Below are 22,113 nucleotides of genomic sequence, written 5' to 3' on the forward strand. Positions count from 1 at the left end.
TATAGGGGAAACAATTCATTTAGCTCCCTATCTAGGTTTGTCTTATTATCTGAGATAATTGTATTTTAATAATTTCATACAGTTTCCCCAAATTCTCCTTACCATTTTTTTTAGGAGGTACAAGGGAATGACCCCAGGACCTTGTACATGGGAAGCAGGTGCTCAGCCACTTGAGCTACATCCACTCCCCTCCACATCACTTTTTTGTTGTTGAGGTACCAGGGGATGAGGATTGAATCCTGGACCTCATATGGGGGAAGTTGGCAGTCAACCACTGAGCCACATCAGCTCCCCTGAGTTCTTTTTTTTTTGCTGTTGTTTGCTTTTTTTTTTTTTAAGAGACACCAGGAACTGAGCCTGGGAACTCCCGTGTGGGAAGCAGGTGCTCAACCACTTTAGCCACATCTTCTCCTGTCCATATCGTTTTTTTAAATATATTTTTTATTTATTTTTAAAAGATACATAGATCACACAAAATGTTACATTAAAAAATATAAGAGGTTCCCATATACCCCACTCCCCACACCCTCCACTCCTTCCACATCAACAACTTCTTTCACTAGTGTGTCACATTCATTGCACTTGATGAATATATTTTGGAGCACTGCTACACAGCATGGATTATAGTTGACATTGTAGTTTACACTCTTTTCCAGTCCATTCACTGGGTTGTGGCCAGATATATAATATCCTGCATCTATCCCTGCATTATCATTCAGGACAACTACAAGTCCTGAAAATGCCCCCATATCACACCTCTTTTTCCCTCTCCCTGCCTTTAGCAACTCCAGTGGCCATTGTCTTCACATCAATGATTCAGTTTCTTCCATTGTTGGAGTCACAGTAATTCTATAGTAGAATACCAGTAAGTCCACTCTAATTCATATTTTAATCCCTTCATCTGAGGACCCTGGGGTGGTGATGCCACTCTACCTCTAAATTGAGAGAGGGCTTACATCCTGCATGTCTGATGGATGGGATTTCCCACTTGCAGTTGTAGACTCTCTCGTTTCCTTGGTGTGATGGTTGACCATCCTCATTTCCTTGCTAGCTGACATGGATAAGTCTAATGAACTGGAGAGTAGATGTTGCAACTCTGCTGAGGATCAGAGCCCAGCTGGCACATGGACAGTCCAGCAATTCAAGTCTCCTGGGCATACACCGACCCCAGCACCAACCACAGGTTCAGTAAAAGGGTCAGATGAGGCATGTGTAGAAAAGTCACATCTGAGTCCAACTCCATCACACTCAGGAGCACAAATTCTAAAGTAGGGCACACTGGCAAGGCACAGAACTCCAAAGCCATCTGCCATGACTGTAGGACCTGAGTATCTCCATATACCTCAGGAGCACCACTACTTGGGGTCATATCTACTTTGGCTGTCTCTGAGATCCTGCTGAGGCGTGCATAAGTGCGACCCCTATAATGATCTCCTGACTCATTTTGAAGTCTCTTAGTCATATAAACTCATTTGTCTTTACCCTTTCCCCCTTTTATTCAAGGTCTTTTTCTAGTTGCATCACTAACTAGTGCTTGATATAATCCCTCAGCACCAAAGAAGGTCATCCCTGGGAGTCATGTCCCATGCTGGGGGGCATTTATATATTGAGTTTGGCTTAGAGAGTGGCCACATTTGAGCAACATGGAGGGTCTCAGGAGGTAACTCTTAGGCACTCTGCAGCTCTAGGCCTAGTTGAAATTTTAAGCACACAGGCTCATAAGCAGAGTCATCAGTATCAAGGGCTCATCATTGGACCACCCTTCTTCACTGATCTTTGCCCTTGCACTCAGGATTGTTGCTGTTCCATTGGGGAATGTGACAAAACTCCCCATGATGGGAACTCAGCACTCCCTCAGTTGTTGTGTGAAACTCTACCCAGTATGTCAATACCCAGTAAACATCTGAACATATCTTTATACCTTATATGCATGTCCAGGCAAACTCCCTCCTATGCATCCCCCATAGATGATACCCCACACCAATGCTCCTCCCCTGCTATAGTTAAACCCCTCTGTGATCCTAAACTTGTTAAAAAATGAAACCTAATATATTGCCAAATTCAATTATTAGGAAAATGAAATAGTAATGATAGGTTTAAAGATTAGAAGTAAAATACATAATAATTTAGAAAAACTAAAAATAAAAAATAAATTGGGCTATTAAAAAAATGAAAAATATTATAAAATTTTTTTGACATTTTCTTTCATCACTGTAACAGGTGTTGTCCTATAAGTAAGGTGGCAAGGCAATCTCTCATTTCTCTCTTAGTGTCTTACATCTTTTTTTTTTTTTTTTTTTGTCTTGAAAAAAGTTTTAGGTCATAGTAAAGTTACATATATAATATAGGGAACTCCCATAAACCCAACATCCTCCCTTTTTCCCCCCTTCCCCAACGATGATCTTTTTACATGTGGATGTTATATTTGCTACATCCACATGCATTATTATTAATTACCTCATTTCCCCCACCCCAAAGTCAAACTTGTAAATCCAATTTACAAATTTATAACCCAATTTGCATATTTACTTTTTATAATGGTTTTATTTTTTAAATGTTACATTAAAAAAAACATGAGGTCCCCATATAACCCCCACCCTCCTCATCCCACTCCTCCCACATCAACAACCTCTTTCATCATCGTGGGACATTCATTGCATTTGGTGAATAAATTTGGAGCACTGCTGCACCACATGGACAGTGTTGTGGTCTACATTGTAGTCTACACTCTCCCCCAGTCCACCCAGTGGGCCATGGTAGGACACACAATGTCCAGCATCTGTCCCTGCAGTACCACCCAGGACAACTCCAAGTCTTGAAAATGCCCCCACATCATATCTCTTCTTCCCTCTCCCTACCCTCTGCAGAAACCGTGGCCACTTTCTCCACATCAATGCTACAATTTCTTTCATTACTAATGGCAATAGTTCCATAGTACAGTATCAGTAAGTCCACTCTAATCCATACTCTATTCCTCCATCCTGTGGACCCTGGGATGGTTATGTCCACTCCACCTCTATATCAAGAGGGGGCTTAGATTCCACATGGATGATGGATGCAATTCTTCTGCTTGCAATTGTAGGCACTCTTGGCTTCCTGGTGTGGTGGTTGACCTTCATCACCTCCCTGTTAGCTGGCTAGGGTAAGTCCAATAAACCAGAGGGAAGGAGTTGCAAGTCTGCTGAGTTTCAGGGCCTAGCTGTCACATGGACAGTCCGGAGATTCAGGTCTCCTGAGTATACACCAACCCCAGTGCCAACCACAGGTCCAGTAAAAGTAACAGAAGAGGCATGTGTAAAAGGTCACATCTGAGTCTAACTCCATCACACTCAGGAACACAAACTCCAAAGTAGGGTCAACTGAGATGGCATTGAACTCAAGTCATCTGCCATGACCATAGAACCTGTGGGTCTCTGTAGCTCTCAGGAGAACCAGTACCTGAGCTTGTATCTACTTTGGCTGTCTCTGGAACCCTGCTGAGGTGTGCCTAAGCATGATCCCTTTGATGACCTCCTGACTCCTTTTTGGAGACTCAGCCATATAAACTCATTTATCCTTTCCATTTCCCCTTTATTCAAGGTCAAAAAGCAGTTCTTAAAACCTGATATTACATGTAGGCTGAGATATTCTGCTGGTCTGAGTTGACCCTTTTATTCAAGGTCTTCTTCTAGTTACATCATCAGCTAGTGCTTGGTAGTAATCCCTTGGTGCCAGCGAGGCTCATCCCTGGGAGTCATGTCCCACGCTGGGGGGAAGGTAATGTATTTATATGCTGAGTTTGGCTTAAAGAGTGGCCATATTTGAGCAACATGGAGGCTCTCAGGAGGTAACTCAGGCACCCCACAGCTATAGGCCTAGTTTATATTTCAGGCGCACAGGCTCATAAGAATAGTCATCAGTATCAAGGGCTCATTGTTAGACCATTCTTCTTTATTGGTCTTTGCCATTGCACTTGGGGGATTGTTGGTGTTCCATTGGGGAATGTGATAGAGCTCCCCTGTCTAGGAACTCAGCACTCCCTCAGTTGTCATTTTTAACTGTAAATACTATGAAAATATTCAAACATTTTTATGTCCCCTGTATACATACCCTAGAGAACTCCCTCCCAACCATGCACATTTCCTTTTAAAAACTTTATTTTTTAGGAACTTCTGAAAATTACATAAGCCCATTTATCAAAAAAAAAAAAAAAAAAAGTTAGAATCTCCTTTTCATGGATTCCTTCTCAAAGTCCATGAATTTTCATTATTGTACTTGATTTTAAAAGTGCCACACACATAAAGCTATGCCCTTTATTTTCTCAGTGCCCACCATGGTGTTTTGAACTGGCACATGCCATGGCTTGTCAGATGCTTTCTTCTCATTCATAACTATGATTGGCCTCCATGCCCACAACTTTTTGGCCATGATCTCTTCCTGATACTTCCACCATCATCTTTACAACAGTAGTTGGATCACAGTTTTCCTCACTTTAAATAACTATATCCAGACCAATAACAAAACTTAGCACCACTTCTTTCTGGTTAGTAGAAGATCACTAGACAAAAAGTGACCATTGAGGAGAAACTAATAAGCAGGGTATGTGAAAATGTTTTGAATTATCTAGTTCAAGGACTAAGGTCTATTGGTTTCATAATTGGCAAACACCTGACCTCCATTCCTTTCAGAAAACTCTCTACTGTGATTGGCTAGGCAATGATGGCAAAGTGACCAGTGCTGACAAATGAATGCAATTAGAGCCTCAGACATATTTAATCATCTATTTTCTATTAAATCTAATAAAATCTCCTGCCATAAAAAAGCAATTGTTTTTAAGGATACTAAAAGTATATGAAGGCTTAATAAATGAAAGATTCAATGTTATAGATTTTTCTTTACTGTTGAGTTAAAAATTATAAAATCCTTGATTATTCTATGCCTTGTGGAAAAGTTTTAGACATTATCAACTTTTTTTTTTCTTTTGAGGTCCTGGGGCCAGGGAGTGCACCCAGAACTTCATATGTGGGAAGCTAGTTCTCAATCACTGAGCCACATTGGCTCCCCTGAGGTTTTTTTTTTTAAGATTTTTATTTATTTCTCTCCCCTTCTCCCCCCGCCCCCGCCCCAGTTGTCTGTTCTCTGTGTCTATCTGCTGTGTGTTCTTTGCCTGCTTCTGTTGTCAGCAGCACGGGAATCTGTGTTTCTTTTTGTTGCATCATCATGTTGTGTCAGCTCTCCGTGTGTGCGGCGCCATTGCTGGGCCGGCTGCACTTTCTTTCCCACTGGGCGGCTCTCCTTACGGGGCGCACTCCTTGCGCGTGGGACTCCCCTACGTGGGGACACCCCTGCGTGGCAGGGCACTTCTTGTGTGCATCAGCACTGCGCATGGGCCAGCTCCACACGGGTCAAGGAGGCCCAGGGTTTGAACCACATACCTCCCATATGGTACATAGATGCCCTAACCACTGGGCCAAGTCTGCTTCCAAGTTGGTTTTTTTGTTTGTTGCATGTTGTTTCATATTTTTATTTTTAGGAGGCAATGGAAACCAAACCCAGGACCTTCCCATGTGGGAAGCAGGCACTCAACCGCTTGAGACACATCAACTCCCTGCCAACGATTTTTTAAACAGTTCTTTAATTTTGCTCCTATCTTTCCCCCCAGAATGAAAAATAGCCAAACAGCTTATATCCGATATATATCCACTTAAGGACAAAATCTTGCCACATTTGTCACACCTAATAATTTCAATCTTTCCTTATTACTATAAACAACACTGTAATTTTTCATTTTCCATTACTCCTTTTAAGTGACAAAAGGCAAATCTTAAAAATTGTCTATAATGCTGCTGTACCAAAAACTTAGCTGCAGTTGCTGCTAAAATTAAACATTTTGCCTTTCAGAGAGGACCCACTCAGTACGGCAAGCATGTCTATTGGACAAATGAAGCCTAAAATCCTGAATTTGTACATGAATATAGATTATGCAGGAATTTAATTTTTTAAAAGCAACAGTGAGGAATAGTATACAGGCATATCTCGGAGATATTACTGGTTCAGTTCCAAACCACTGCAATAAAGTGAATATAAAGTGAGTCATGTGAACTTCTCAGTGCATATATGCAAGTTATGCTTACACTATACTGTAGCCTAAGTGTGCAACAGCATTATGTCTAAAAAAACGATGTACATATGTTAATTAAAATGTGACAGAGAGACATTAAGTGAGCACAAGCTGTTGGAAAATGGTGCCAATAGACTTGCTCGATGCAAGGCTGCCACAAACCTTCAATTAAAAAAAAAAACACAGAATCTGCAAAGCACAATAAAGTGAATTACAATAAAAAATGTATGCCTGTACCTTCATAGTTGGGGGGGAAGGGGGGAGGAGTATTAACACAAAACTCTTGAAAGACTAACGGACAAAGGCAACTGCATTTTGGAGAAAACAAAATATTAACAAAATGTCATATTTATGTTAATCCACACCCTTCTAGTGTAACTTTTGACCCCTTTGAGATCCTTGTTTCTGAGCATTAAAAACTAAACAACATCATAGAAGGAAATATAAAGTCATACATAAAAGTGGCACCATATAATCAAGTTTATTGTACAGTCACAAGTTACATTTTCAAAACTAAACAGAACACGGTACCAGTTTTCACTAACTCCAAATAAAGTTAGGAAATGACAAATTTTAGAACACACTCATTTTATGTCTCACCCAATGTGGGTGATTCACAAGAGAAGCTAAACAAAGAAAATTATTTTCTATGTTATTTAGACATCAAATTTAATTTGGTATATACAGCTTCCAATTACCTCAAGATATCTGAAAGTGTTTCCAAACTGGTAGGGGATAGTTCTGATAGAAAATGTAAAATGGATTTCTGAAGGGTAAATAACTTCATTTGTATATCCACAAAAGAATTACTCCCTCCCCCTACAAAAAATACTAATAAAACTGTTTAGATTAGACTTAATACATTAACAGTGCCTGAAATGATCTAGGTTTAGTTACATTATTGCACTTGAGAACAATGACAACAAAAATCAAAGATTCAGTACCTCTCCCAGGAAGTTCATATGTATCAGAAATTACAATGAAATACAAATATTGCTTGCTGCATGACCATAGATTCCTCTTTCAAAATAGCCTACTAAGAAGTTAAAAGACATACTCTCCAAAATACTGAGTATTAAATCATTTCATTTACCCCATTTTTGGTTTTATTTTGTTTATATTTTCATTTGTTTTTTCATTTTATTACTCTTTCTGATCCTATATTTGATTTTCAAATTTTCTATTTTTTTCTGATTTAACAAACTACTACATATACAAGATACCTAAAAGTATAATGTAACACTAAAATAGGCAATGGCCACCCACAGGTATTCCAAGAATGACTCATTCTTTTCTATCAGGCAGTACACAACATTTTGCAATGTAGGAATGTCTATCAATTTACAAATTCTGTTTTTATTACAAAAACTAGCTAATTTATCACACCTTATACTTTTACCACATAAATCTCTTAGGGTCATGATTCACTATCAAAAATTTCCAGAGCTTTCTTAAAGAAGTAAGTATAGTTTCTCTTACTGTACTTGAATTTTCTCTTTAAATATATAATAAGTGCTAATGAGACTTCACTAAGAATAGTTTCATAACACAAGGAGAATCATGGCAATAATATTTTGATTATTTTACATGTCTGAATCATTGAAAATTTAATCAGATTACAGTAATAATTAAGCATAAGAGAAAAGTAAAGGGAAGAAAAGGAAAATAATGACCCTGATAGAAATGTTACTCAAAATATAAAGCTTTTACTATTCTTCAGCTAACATTTTTTAAAACCTGAATCAGATTATAAGAATTTTGCACTCTAAAAAGGTATGGAAATTAAAATACATGTTTTTTCATAGGACTACTTTTTTAGTATTTTAATCAATTACATCCACATGCAACTTTAGGATAAAAAGAATCCCAACATGTTTCCCAGACATTTTCTTCAGAGTAGGCTTTCAAAGTATATTTCTACTCTATTTCCATGGATACACAAGTTTTTGAAAGAAAATCCATATTATTGACTACAATCACATTATATAAAGGCAATTTAAAATATTATGTTAATTTTCAATTCCAATTCCCATAGTGCCCAATACAAGATTATATCGTGAGGTAGCGGCCAAAAAAGGAACAGATTGTGCAAAAGAAAATTCTAACATTTTTGTCTGAGAGTAAATTTCTATCCAACATATTTTCAGGAATGATTGCTTTTAGGTGGGAAAATCTTTAAGATGAAAATTCTTTTAGTCCAACTTAAGGGCTGTCTTGTGGTATGTAATACTTGGCCACAGAATAAAAATATTTTTCTTAAAATTTTCAAAATTCATTGGTAATAAAAATACTGATTACATATGATGAAGACCTATTATATTGCTAACAAAACCTACACTCTAAAACCCATCAATTTTGAAATTCAATTATGCTAACTATAGAATCTTGTCAATGTTCCAACTTATATAACTCATGTAAGCATGCTTCTATTTTCTGAACATATTCTCAAGATTAACTTATGCACTTGTGCAGGAAATTATAACATAAGACATGGCAAGATAAATTTCAATTATTTTTAAAACATAGGGGAGTTAATTATTCAAGGGAAATATTTATCAATGCCTAATGAGGACAGCAGTTAAAAAGCTATTAAACTCTCAGTTTCCAAAGTACAACATGATGTAATTGCACAAAAATAGGCATAATTGATAGTTATCCCTGGGCCTTGAGGAGCTGTGAATAAATCACATGCTTTTCTAGAAGATTTACCACCCTACAGGCATCTAAAACTACAGCTTGCCAACTCTTCAGCTTTTATGAAATATCTGAGGACAGTAATTTATGTTAAAAAATCTAAAAAAGCTTTATAAGATTTTCAGTAACTCAAGTTGCTTATAAAAATACCTTTTAAAAGTCATTTTGATTACTGACACTGGTTTTACAAATTACCTTGCTTAAACTGAGTCAATATTCATGGGAGTAGCATTAGGCTACTACTAGAAGTGAATCAGTGAGCTACCCTTAAGAGTTATGAGTCCAAGCATTTTTCATGAATGGATGTGGAGGGTCTGAGTTCCTGTATGTTGTAAAGATTCCTCATTGATCTTGGCCTGTTATTAGTAATGGTATTGGAAATATTGGGGAAAAAAAAAAACCTATATAGGAGGAAAATAAATTAATCCCAACAAAAAAACTCTTTGTTAATCTAAGGACATACTACAAATAAACAATGATATCAAAGAACCACAAACTGTAATATAATTTCTTTTTAAAAAGAATTATAAACAGCCAGACTTTTAAAACAATGGAATAAATGTACTTTGGAAATGCTTTCCAACCCATATGGCTTTAAACATTATCATGCTCAGCTGAAATTAAACTATTACATAAAAGAGACATTTTTGATTATGGAATTAATTTTTACAAAAGGATTTGACCTGGAAATTAAACAAGTTAAAGTATAATGAAATAGATTGTAGATTAAACATAAATAAAACTTTAATATCATGTACCCAATTTTCATATTAAAACAAAATATTGTACCTTTGTTATTAGAGAAAAAGAATTTTGGTGGATCATTTGTTTTTGCTTTTTTTAAAAGTTCTACCAGGTAGATGATATTAAAATCTAAGTTCATGCAGCTATAAAGTCTGAAGATTTGAAGAGTCAACTGTAGTGTAATGTATATTAACATTAAGTACCTGAACAAAAGATGTTGATGCTAAGGTTCAAATTTGAATTCTTTAAAACAATAACATAAACAATAAAATCCAACATACTATATCAAAGGAACAGTAATTGTAAGAGGTCCTGTCTTATACAAAGTAGTAAATCGGATGCTACCTGTCTTATGTACACTGAATAGGAACTATCAACGTGACATTTTATCCTTTCAATAACTACAAACACAATTCAGTGGATGTGCATTAAATGCATGTCTGGACTTATATATAAAAAGAAGGATGATAAATATTATTCTCATTTTGTCGTTAATACCAATGGGCATCATTGGTGGTACAGTTTTGGAACTTTATTCCTCATGAAGGACATTTAAATCTACAATGAAGTCGGTAATTCTATTGGGTTAGGATGCAGCATAAATTAAAAACCACAGTTAAGTTTCTGAGTTTCCTTCGCCATTTTCATGTGGTTGAAGCTGTTCTCTTTCTTGTTCTTCTTGAGGTGGTCGGACACGTTTAAAAAAGCCCATCTATCAGTTGAAGAAAAACCAACATTACAGTCATATCAGTGAAGAGTGTTAAAAGTACTTTTGATGTACTATATGATTCCCAAGAAAATTTAAATGACCCTTAGTATAATTTCTCTCCCCTCAAATAATAAGTAATACTCATCAACATTAGATACCCCTTTCCTCCTTCTGTTTCTTCTTTTCCCCCAGTCCTCCTTCCTCTTCCATTTCCTTCCCAGGGTCTTTACTTACCCGGTACATTACAAATACCAAAACAGCCAGCAATAACAGTCCTGCTAGAACAGCTAAAATGATCACCCACACAGGCACAGGCATGGGTGCTGGCTGAACGCCCCAGGTGACATCAGTGGTAACCTGTTGAAGAAAAAAGTTTCTGAGTTTGAAAAATAGCTCACTGACTTATTCAATAAACATGTGAGTTCCCATTATACTGTATTTTAATTAATGGTAGACGTAAGATTTCCTTTTCTTAGATACAATCATTTAGTGTTCACATATTTTGTATCACTAGCATGTCCATTCACACATAACACTCCCAGCAACAGGTTAATTCCTGACTGATTTTTAAGTAATCCAAACCAGTTTATGATGTTTTGATCTCATTTTTAATCTTCAAATTAAAGATTTTCAAAGTGCTTTCACTTGTTTCTTATACTAAGAAATTTATTGCATAGGACAAGATGCTAAAATAAAAGGTCTGGCTTTAATAATTCTGGAGTAGTGATCCTATCAAATAACTCATAATGTTTAAAAATTAGCAAAATTGTTACACATCCATCACTTAAAAGAAAAATAAAACATCTAAGGCATCTGAACTGAGTGGATTTATTCCATTTCTCCAATGCAACGACTTACTAATGTAGAGTTGAAGATATCCTCAATTGGAAGGTTCTTATAAGGAAATTCTATGACATTAAATGAAGCAGATGACTTCAGAGAATATGAGTGATTCTGGTTCTCCTTCTGCATGGAAATAACAATGAGATGAGTTCTTAGATTTTGGGCCTTTTTTATTTCTTTGATCAAGCAGGTAAGTTTTAATGCTGCCTCTGTCCACTTACATTCATAAAGGTCTCAGTCCACAGGAGAGACTTTACATACAAGATTGCACTCTTTCCTCGATCCAGTCGCCCAAGCTGGCAAACAATCTTCAGGCATTCAGCAATTCCACAACCCTGCCAAAACAAATTCTTTCAAATTCAGGAATAGGTCATTTGATCATCTCTTCAAATTTAATTTGAAAATAAAATTTCGACATTTTATGATTTTTACATGAAGGCCAAAGGAATTTAAAGAGAAGGTCCGGATTCTTCTGTCTTATCGAACTAGTGCCTAAAATGAACAGGGCAATAGTTGATACTATGAATACTTCTTGCTATGAAGAGATTGGTTTAATGTGATTCATAATATATAACAACATAAAAAATATACCAAGTCTGTGCTAGGCAACTGTTTGCTGATATATTACATTTCAAAAACTTGGAGTTCCGAGAAGATTGTGTTGGAGCAGATAGGCAGGGCTCAACTCTCTCACAAATACAATGTAGAAAGGGCCAAAAGCTGTCTGAGGTACCTGCTTTGGGGATCAGCAGATCAGAAGAGTGCTGCGCAACCCCTAGGAGTGCAAGAGGCAGACAGACGAAGAACCCCAAACAACAAACGTGAGTTACTAACACCTGTTGTAGTCAGGAAGGGCCCTATCCCCTACCCTCAAGATATTACCACTCACTGCAGCTGAGAGGGGAACAGACATCTTCCTCACTGTTAGCTGTTAAGGTGAGACTGAGGGTATACCAGAGGGCAGAGAGTGCTTTCTTTCAGTGAATTTGGCCAGCAGAGCCTGGTTTGAATATCAGCTCTAACCAGACCTAAAACACAGGAAAGCAGAGGTTGAAAGAAACACCTCCCTGGTAGGTTCATCAACAAGTGCCACCTGCTCGCCAGCTAGGAAATTGCAAGGAGAAAAACTGCTTTTAGGTCTCTCTTTACCCCCAACCCCTGGGAGAAAATCTGCAACCCATTAGTGAGTCCCTGGCCTGATTTTGATAACTTAAGCTGGGTAATTTTAAAGACACAGAATAAGTTGTACCAAAAATCAAAGAAGAGTTGTGAAGAAAACAAAAACACTAAGCAAGAGAAAGTGACCATCAGAGAAAATCCACAACATCTTCAGATGCCTAGACAACAGTCAAAAAATTACAAGACATACTAGGAAACAGGATAAGATTGCCCAGCCAAAGGAACAAACCAAATATCCTGATGAGATACAGGATTTAAGACAACTAATCAATGATAATCACACAAATCTCCTAAATCAATTCAAAGAATTAAAGGAAAATATGACTAAAGAGATAAAGGATATTAAGAAGACATCATAAAAAACAATTCGAAAGCTTGAAAAGAAGAGTAACAGAGTTTATGGGCATGAAAGACATGATGGATGAGATTCAAAATATATTAGAGAGGAGAGGGTATAGCTCAGTTGATTGACTGTCTCCTTCCCATGAATGGGTTACATATTTGATCCCTTGTCCCTCCTAAAAAAAAAAATTAGAAGCACGTAATAGCAGATTTGATTTGCTTTAAGACAGAATTAGTAATTTCAAGGACAGAACACCTTAACTGGAAAAGACAGGAGAAGATAACTGAAAAATGGAACTAGGTCTCAGGAAATTGAATGACATGAAACACACAAAATACATGTCATTGGTGTCCCAGAAGGAGGAGAGAATGGAAAAGGGGCAGAAAGAATATTGGGGGAAATAATGACCCAAAATTTCCCAACCATTATGAAAGACATAAATATCAATATCCAAGAAAGACAAGGCATCCCAAACAGAATAAATCCAAATAGACATACCCTGAGGCACCAACTATGCAGAATAACAAATTATCAGAAATAAAGAGAAGATTCAGAAGGCAGCAAAAGAAAAGCATCACATACAAGGGAACCTCGATAAGAGTGAGTGCCAATCTCTCATCAGAAACCACAGGGTGAGAAGAAAGTGATATGATGTATTTAAGATACTCAAAGAGAAAAACTGTCAGCCAAGAATTCTGTATCTGAAAAAAAAAAAAAGAATTCCGTATCTGGCAAAACTGTCCTTCAAAAATGAGGGTGAGGGAAGCAGACTTGTTCCAATGGATAGGGCATCCATCTACCACATGGGAGGTCATGGTTCAAACCCTGGGCCTCCTTGACCCGTGTGGAGCTGGCCCATGCGCAGTGCTGATGTGCGCAAGGAGTGCTGTGCCATGCAGGGGTATCCCCCCCATAAGGGAGCTCCATGCACAAGGAGTGCTCTCCGTAAGAAGAGCCACCCAGCACGAAAGAAAGTGCAGCCTGCCCAGGAATGGCACCACACACACACGGAGAGCTGACACAACAAAAAGAAACACAGATTCTGGTGCCACTGATAAGGATAGAAGTGGTCACAGAAGAACACAGCAAATAGACACAGAAAGCAGACAGCTGGGGGGGGGTGCGGCAGAAGGGGAGAGAAATAAATAAATAAATCTTTAAAAAAAAAAGAGGGTGGGTTCTTCACAAACAAAAACTGAGAGAGTGCGATATCAAAAGACCAGAATTACAAGAGACACTAAAGGGAGTACTGCAAGCAGAAAGAAAAAACAAGGGCAAGAGACTTGGAGGAGAGTGTAGAAAGGAAAATTATTAGGAAGGGTAAATTAAAGGGTAAAAAGACAGATAACAGTAAGATATGACAACGGAAAGCCAAAGGATAAAATGGATAAAGTAATGACTTTACAGTAATGACAATGAACGTTAATGGCTTGAACAACTCAATCAAAACACGCACACTAACAGAATGGATAAAAATATACGCGACATCTATATGCTGTCTACAAGAGACCCACCTGAGATGTAAGAACACAATCAGGTTGAAAGTGAAAGGTAGGAAAAAGATGTTCCACAGAAAATTTAAAAATGTAATAATGCTCAAAAAAATTTTTCAAAAACTTAAATGATAAACCCCCTTTGTAACACCATAGTCATTCCATAGGCTGATTCAACAATAGTTCATCACAATATGAATAATTATACCTATATATATATTTTTAAGATTTATTATTTATTTATTTCTCTCTCCTTCCTCTCCCCCCCTACCCAGTTGTCTGTTCTCTGTGTCTATTTGCTGCATGTTCTTTGCCCACTTCTGTTATTGTCAGTAGCACAGGAATCTGTGTTTCTTTTTGTTGCGTCATCTTGCTGTGTCAGCTCTCTGTGTGTGCGGCACCATTCCTGGGCAGGCTGTGCTTTCTTTCGTGCTGGGTGGCTCTCCTTAGGGGGTACACTCCTTGCGCATGGGGGTCCCCTATGTGGGGACACCCCTGTGTAGCACGGCGCTCCTCGTGCGCATCAGCACTGCGTGTGGGCCAGCTCCACACGGGTCAAGGAGGCCCGGGCTTTGAACCACGGACCTCCCATGCGGTAGATGGACGCCCTAACCACTGGGCCAAGTCCGCTTCCCTCAATATATTTTTATTGAGGTCTTTTGGCTTTTTTACCACAGTTTTGCACAAAAGCAAAGATTAGTGTGAGCCCAAGAAGTCTATTAAACGAGAGCAGTCAGAAAGACAAGTCAGGAACATAAAGTACTTTTATTAGTAATCTAAAGAATAGATATTTCATATGAAGGAAATTTCGGGTTAATGTGATAAAGAACAAGGTAAGTAAGAGAACTAAATGGTATAAAAATATATGTAGTTCTTTCAGCACAGCTGTTGTTACTTTTGCAATATGTTCTTGGCATCAGTCCTATAATCACATATTTTTAAATGTTTAAAGTGTCTGTAATCAAAGTGGCACTTACCAAAGTGTGAACATCCTCTTCACTGAGGGCGAGATCCCGCTTGGTTATGAGATGGTTCCGGTCACCCTGCCCAACAATAGTATCATTCTTTTCATTGGTGTGTGAAGCTGAGGTCTACGATTGCATTAATAAAACAATGGAGGTAAATAATAATAATGGAAAACATTTTACATTGACATTTGACAAAGTTATGATTAAAAATAGTGAATAAAAAACAAGGTTTAGTATGACAGAAAATTCGTGACTTTAAAATATGGCAAATTGTGAAGGGCAGAAAATAAAGATCAGAGTCCTTAACATACAGAAACAAATTACTCTGCCTAGCCATATTTACCCCTTGCATAGCTTGAGGGGAAACTGACGAAGTACACATACGCAACCTGAAATTTCACAGGCTAATGAAGTTAATCATGAGTATTTTTTTTTTGTTTCATTTCCTCAACTTTCCTTAGTCATTACTGTACAATTGTTTTTTTTAACAGATCAATTTTATTGCTACATATTAACGAAGCATAAATCTATCCACAATACACAATCAATGGTATTTGGTATAATCACGTATTTGTACATTCATCACTCCATTTTTAGAGCATTTTCATTATTCCAGTAATAATAATAACAAAATCATTAATAATAATAAAAATCAACCAATCAAATGAAACTTATCATACCCCTCAATCTCTCTATACTTCCCCTGCTATACATAGGTGCTATTCTGTTTCCTTCTCTCTCTGATATTTGTATTTATATTTTTAAAAAATGGTCTTATATATGCAATATCACCCATATTAGTATTTTACATGAGATTTCACTATGTTATACAGTCCCATGTTACTTTTCCCCATTTTTTAAAAACTTTTCTTCCAGTAATATAAATGTCCTTAGGCTTTCACTTTCAACCATTGTCATACCCATATAATAGCTCTGCTAGTCACAAATAGCATGATGTACTTTCACTATTTCTGTTCATTCCCAAAGATTTACCAAAAACCTTTTAACCAATCCTTGTGCAATAGCTTTTATCCAAATGCATTTGCTAGGATGGAGATGACTATATCCAAAAGATATATAATTCATTATGATGGTATTATTTTTAGGTCAGGTATGTCAAGAGAGCTAGGAGCTGAATGTTATTTCTTATCCCAAAGACAGAAATTCCAACCATAAAATGCTCTTGACACAAAATTATACATTGGATAAACTATTATGAGATGGAGTCAGGACCAAATGAGTACCTTAAGAATACTTCCTGAGGCTCACTAGACATTACATACATTTTTGGCTCACTAGGACTTGTGAATTAATTCTTACTTGTCATACAAATAAACAATCTTATCCTGAATATACTAATTGCAAATGAAAATATTTTTGCAGAATGGGTTTGTGTATTAAAATAGGTGTTTTTGTTTCATACATTTGTTTTACAGGTTTAGAAAGAAAAGCAATACATGTCATCAAAATGAACAGCTGTTATTAAGCACATTACCTTAATTCTCAAAGGGTTAATCTCCATATCTGAAGTGCAGTTCATTGGCCCATCAATATCATATTCAAGGATGTACAACAAAGTGTTATTGTTATATTTGTAGGGCCACTGGAGATTTAGCATCGCCTTGCTGAATGAACTCGGACCGTTGTTTCTCAGCTAATGAAGAAAAGTAACTGTAAAAACCTTGAGCAAAAATATATTGTACAATCCTTCCTCTACATTAACTTGAGGAATCATAGAAGAGCAAGAAACTTTTAATAGCAATAGATTTTTCACAGTTAATCTAATATTACATGACCATTATGATGCAAAAGAGATCCAACTCAACATGTCTTAAAAAAGAATAATTTGTAGCAAGATGAAAAGATTTTTAAAAAGGGGGTAAATAATTAAAAATTATGATTAAAGATGGGCAAAGGAAATTTTCTTCCAACAGAAACAAAATTTTGACTATCTGTTATGGCATTTTCAAATTTTAGTCAGAATTGCAAAATGTACATGTGTAACTGACTTTTTTAAAAAACATTTATTCCCCCCCCGCCCCCCCCCCGCAGTTGTCTGTTCTCTGTATCCATTTTGCTGCTTTGTTTGCTTCTGTTGTTGTCAGCGGCACGGGAATCTGTGTCTTTTTCTTGCGTCATCTTGTTGTGTCAGTTCTCCATGTGTGCGGTGCCATTTCTGGGCAGGCTGCACTTCCTTTTGAGCTGGGCGGCTCTCCTTATGGGGTGCACTCCTTGTGCATGGGGTTCCCCTATGTGGGGGACACACCTGCGTGGCACAGCACTCCTTGCACGCATCAGCACTGTGCGTGGGCCAGTTTCACACGGGTCAAGGAGGCCCGGGGTTTGAACTGCGGACCTCCCATGTGGTAGATGGATGCCCTAACCACTGGGCCAAGTCTGCTTCTCTGTAACTAACTGGTTTTAAACAACAATTTATATACATTACTTTAACTATGTGAAGCTACTCGAATAATAAAAATGAATTTACAAATTGGGATAAAATTCAAAGAAATCTCTGGTAAATAAAGTATGCAGAGTTAAGTAAAAAGTATATGATATTGTGGAAAAGAAAAAACTATAAAGAGAAAAAAGGTCCCTGGTTTTCACGGATTGAGGTGGGGGAGGAATGTACAAGTGGAACACAGGGCATTTTGAGGGCTGTAAAACTATTCTGTATGGTATCATAATGATGGATCCACAACATTACACATTTGTCAATGCCCATAGAACTGCACACACACAGTAATATTCCTAATAAAATCTATGGATTTTAGCTACTAATAATGTATCAATATTGTTTCATCAATTGTAACACATGTACCACACTAATGCAAGGTGTTAATAACAGGGGAAACCACAAGTGAAGGGGATATATGGGAACTCTCTGTACTTTCTGTACAATTTTTCTGTAAATCTAAAACTGTTCTAAAAATAAAGTTTATGGGAAGCAGATTTGGCCCAATGGATAGGGCTTCTGCCTATCACATAGGAGGGCCAAGGTTCAAAATCAGGGCCCCCTGACCCATGTGATGAGCTGGCCCACGCGCAGTGCTGATGTGCACAAGGAATGCCATGTCACGCAGGGGAGCCCCATGTGCAAGAAGTGCACCCCATAAGGAGAGCCTCCCAGTGTGAAAAAAGTGCAGCCTGCCCAGGAATGGCGCTGCACACACAGAGAGCTAACGCAGCAAGATGATGCAACAAAAAGAGACACAGATTCTGGGTGCTGCTGACAAGGATACAGGCGGACACATAAGAACATGCAGCGAATGGACAGAGAGCAGAAAACTGGGGATGGGTGGGGTGTGGGGGGTGGGGGGAGTTGGGGAAGGGGAGAGAAATAAATAAAAAATAAATCTTTAAAAAAAAGAAAATAAAAAATAAAGTTTATTATTAAGGAAAAAAAACAACAAAAATTGGGCTAGCTTATTCCTCTCTGTTGGTTCTCTGACTGGGCTTTTATTTCCAACAGCTGCAAACCTCATAGACGTGCTGAACAACTGGCCCAACGTCTTCTTCAGTCTCAGGGTTCTCCTTGTGCTTCCAATTTGGAATTGGAAGAAAGATATGATCAGGACTTGACACTCTAAACAATGACCAAAGAAAACCTATTATGAATATCAAAATGATACAGTCAGTTCACTTTCAAAAGTACCTGTATTCAAATGAATGAGAACTAATAAAAAACAAAGCCATGCATTTAAAATAACAACAAAAAAATGCACGTGAGTATGTGCATATGTTTACGCACACATAAACACAAACTCCTCTTTATTAAAGCTACATACATGTAACAGGTGAATTGATAAGTCCGTTTATGTACAAGTTCAACAAACTAATTTTATACTTGCTGCTACTATGTTTGCTCCTTTCCATAGGTTCACCAGTTAAAAAATCTGAAACTTTAGAACACATTTAGACCCTCTTCTTTCAAATAAAAGCTACAGCCATAGAAAAACCACCACTATACATAGAGTTTCTACTGTTTAAAAGAAAATAGGGCCTAAGAGTTACTTTTAAAAAGCAATCCTGAGAATGAGATACTCAGCTGAGTAGGCATACTGACCCTCTTATCTCAACAGCAGCTAAAACAGCAAGGTCAACCTTATAAGATACAAGTGGGCTTACTTTGTCAAAAAGATTGGAGCTGAAAAGAAAAAAGGATATATTTAGAACTGAGTTGAGCATAATCATCAAAATCATATAGAGGCAAACTTGGTGAAACTAAAAATGAACAAATTAAAAGCTACAAAGAAATGAAACAAATAAAAATAATTTTTTTCATGAACATTTAATTCCAAGATGATCAAATTTTATTTAACTTTCTGTGAAGTCATCTATCTGGTCTAATGTTCATATTTAATGGCATATAGAAATTTTGTTTTTACAAATTTGAAATTGACATGTGTCCTTACACAAATTGATTTTTAAAATGCTATAGTCAAGTACTTAAATATTAGTCTCTTACATTCCAAAATATAAAGTATGTTACATAATAAATTTATGCCTACAAAATTTCCTTTATAGCTATTTTAAGCTAATAAAAATTGTTGGCATACCTCTGGATTTGTAAATCGAATTTCACAGAAGTATCCATCTCTGATTGCTGGTGCACACTGAAACGAAGACCAGCTAAAAGCTGAAGGGAGAGGAAAAGATGGTAATGTCAAAACAATGTCTATTGGGGTGCAGCTCAGTAGCTGAGCGCCTGCTTTGCATGTAAGAGGTCCTGGGTAATCCCTGGTACTTTCTTTAAAAACAAGACAAACAAACAAAAAACCCAAAATCTATTTGGTGAAATTTCACATCTAATATCCAAAAAAAAAAAAAAAAATTATCTAAGATAGGATTTTCTAGACTTTCAATACAACCGAAAGCTCTCTAACAAAGATGATGAAATCTGATTTTTAAAATCAGATCTCTTTTATATTTAAGATACTTGGGCCAACCCATAATGGATCCTATTGAACAATAATTATTCATAATTGTACTTCCTTTGAATATTAACTACTTTCTAGTAACATGTAACAATAAATGTTGATTCAATGAAAGCACAACAATTATACACAATGATTTGTGAATAAGAAGCTAATAACTGAATCTGTTAATAAGTCAGGAAAAAATTAAGGGGAGAAATGGGTGGGTTATAAGGACAAGAGAACCTGGCTTGAAGCCATAGATAGGGCCAGAATTTCTCCATACCTCTCACTGCCCCACCAACACCAAACATGCTAACTTCTGCAGATATTAATAGAAAACTGATATATTATCAATGTTCTTTTGTAGTTTGAAACAAATGTTTTGCAACAATGCAAGGTGTTGGTGATGGAGAGATGTATGGGAGCCATGAATGATGACATGCATGTTTGTTTTGTAAGTTCACAACTTTTACTATACACTTACTGTTTATGTATGTTCATGATAATTTATTTTTAAAAACTGATGTATTATGAAGAAGGCAGCTAAGAGGTAAGATGAGAAAAAGCAGGCTTCTTAGGGATTATTATATAAACAACATATAAAAATGGCACATCTTGGGGAATTTTAACCACTTTCCTCCCATTTTACAAAGCCTAGAGCTGGCCACTCAGAATAAACATGAACTATCTATACTGGATGAACTGTAAACAAAAGACTTAAAATAAGAAAGGGAGAGAACATGCTTATTTGATAATGAAACACTGGGTTAAATTCAAATGAAAAAAAAAAAAAAAGGAATTCAGGGTATTTTGTTCAAGCCCCCCCTCCAAGATATTATTCTGCTAAAAAATAACCTTTATTTGGAAATACACTTCAAGAAAACATAAAATATTTAGGCCCACATTATCACAGACCTTCAAATTACCAATATCTACATACCATTAAATACATGCTATTAAAAACTAACACAAAACACAGTCATTTTTCTCTTGATACTAGAATTTCTACAAAGTATATTCTGTTTACTTTTTAGGTTTGGGAAGAGGTGCATTGGGAGCTTCTTTTCTGGGTTCCGTCTCCACCACTGGAAGGAACACCTCCTTGAACTAGGTTGTTCTTTGATACTCTCTTTGGGACCATATAGTGTTTTAAGTTAATGAGATAACTCTATCCCACCTAAGAATGATGGTCCTGGTATTTGCCAGGATAGTTTTGAGGATCCGTTAAAGCATTAGTGTGAAAATATAATTACTGTTCTTATAGTTTATAATCATGTTCTCATCCATTCCCCAACTGAGAATAATTTAAAGTGCAACTTATTCAGTACAGTATAGTAGCACAACCCATTGTTTGAGTATCTTGGTCAAAACTAAACAAAATTCTGCTAATCATTATGAGAAAATTTAAAAACACAATTTTGAAGTATTTATCAAAAAAACAAATAAAAAGGACAAACCCAGGAAGAAAATATGCTATTATCATTAAAGGGGAAAACATCAATGAATTAAAATAAAATGCCTTACTTGCGTTCCAGCCTTCATTGGATTTCCAAGGTCACATACCACCTGTCGAGTTTGGTTTTCTGTCTTAAATGCACATGAAAGTCTTGCTAACGCCTTTGATGGACAAAGAAAAAGAATTAAAGGGAAATCAATTATTGACCAAAAGACAAAGTAGGAACCATAAAGTAAATTTCTTGTGCAATATTATCTAGTTGGATAATTGGGTTTCTTATTTTACAAACAAATCTATATGAGCAAATGGGGGTGAGGGAGAAGCCAGAATTGTATACATTTGCCATATATAAATGTAAAAGTATTTCAGAAAGATCCCTAGGGGACTGAGATACATAATCATATAATCATTACCTCTGACAAATAATTTGATAGACAGATTTAGACATCTCATCTGATCTGACCTGTTTTCAAAACACTTAGCTAGCAATTCCAAAAATGTCATATCACGGCATTATGTAAGGTATTGGGCAATAAAGGAATTACATAAGATAGGCACTCTATTGTCTAGAAATTTAGACTTAGGTAGAAAGGATAAGCTTGTGCTTCATTAGGTAAGGGAGCAATTCATTAATGTTAATAAGGCCTATGAGTGCATTTCAATTT

The 22,113-nt window shown here is 36.7% G+C and overlaps 1 protein-coding gene across 2 annotated transcripts in view; it reads right to left on the minus strand.

The window, feature by feature from the left end:
* Positions 1-6,556: 6,556 nt before the first annotated feature.
* The window catches only part of ITGAV (integrin subunit alpha V), a 103,420-nt gene continuing 87,863 nt past the window's right edge, over positions 6,557-22,113 (minus strand). For both annotated transcript variants that reach the window (XM_004477039.5, XM_004477038.5), the window contains exons 21-30: positions 21,517-21,609; positions 19,633-19,712; positions 19,140-19,220; positions 18,554-18,659; positions 16,569-16,727; positions 15,083-15,196; positions 11,312-11,425; positions 11,106-11,213; positions 10,482-10,604; positions 6,557-10,250 (exon numbers count right to left, since the gene is read on the minus strand). In XM_004477039.5, coding sequence (XP_004477096.1) covers positions 10,155-10,250; positions 10,482-10,604; positions 11,106-11,213; positions 11,312-11,425; positions 15,083-15,196; positions 16,569-16,727; positions 18,554-18,659; positions 19,140-19,220; positions 19,633-19,712; positions 21,517-21,609 — 1,074 coding nt within the window. In that variant the 3' untranslated portion in view covers positions 6,557-10,154. The remainder of the gene's footprint in view (positions 10,251-10,481; positions 10,605-11,105; positions 11,214-11,311; positions 11,426-15,082; positions 15,197-16,568; positions 16,728-18,553; positions 18,660-19,139; positions 19,221-19,632; positions 19,713-21,516; positions 21,610-22,113) is intronic.

Source organism: Dasypus novemcinctus, chromosome 7 (assembly GCF_030445035.2).
Source record: "Dasypus novemcinctus isolate mDasNov1 chromosome 7, mDasNov1.1.hap2, whole genome shotgun sequence".
Taxonomy (NCBI): domain Eukaryota; kingdom Metazoa; phylum Chordata; class Mammalia; order Cingulata; family Dasypodidae; genus Dasypus; species Dasypus novemcinctus.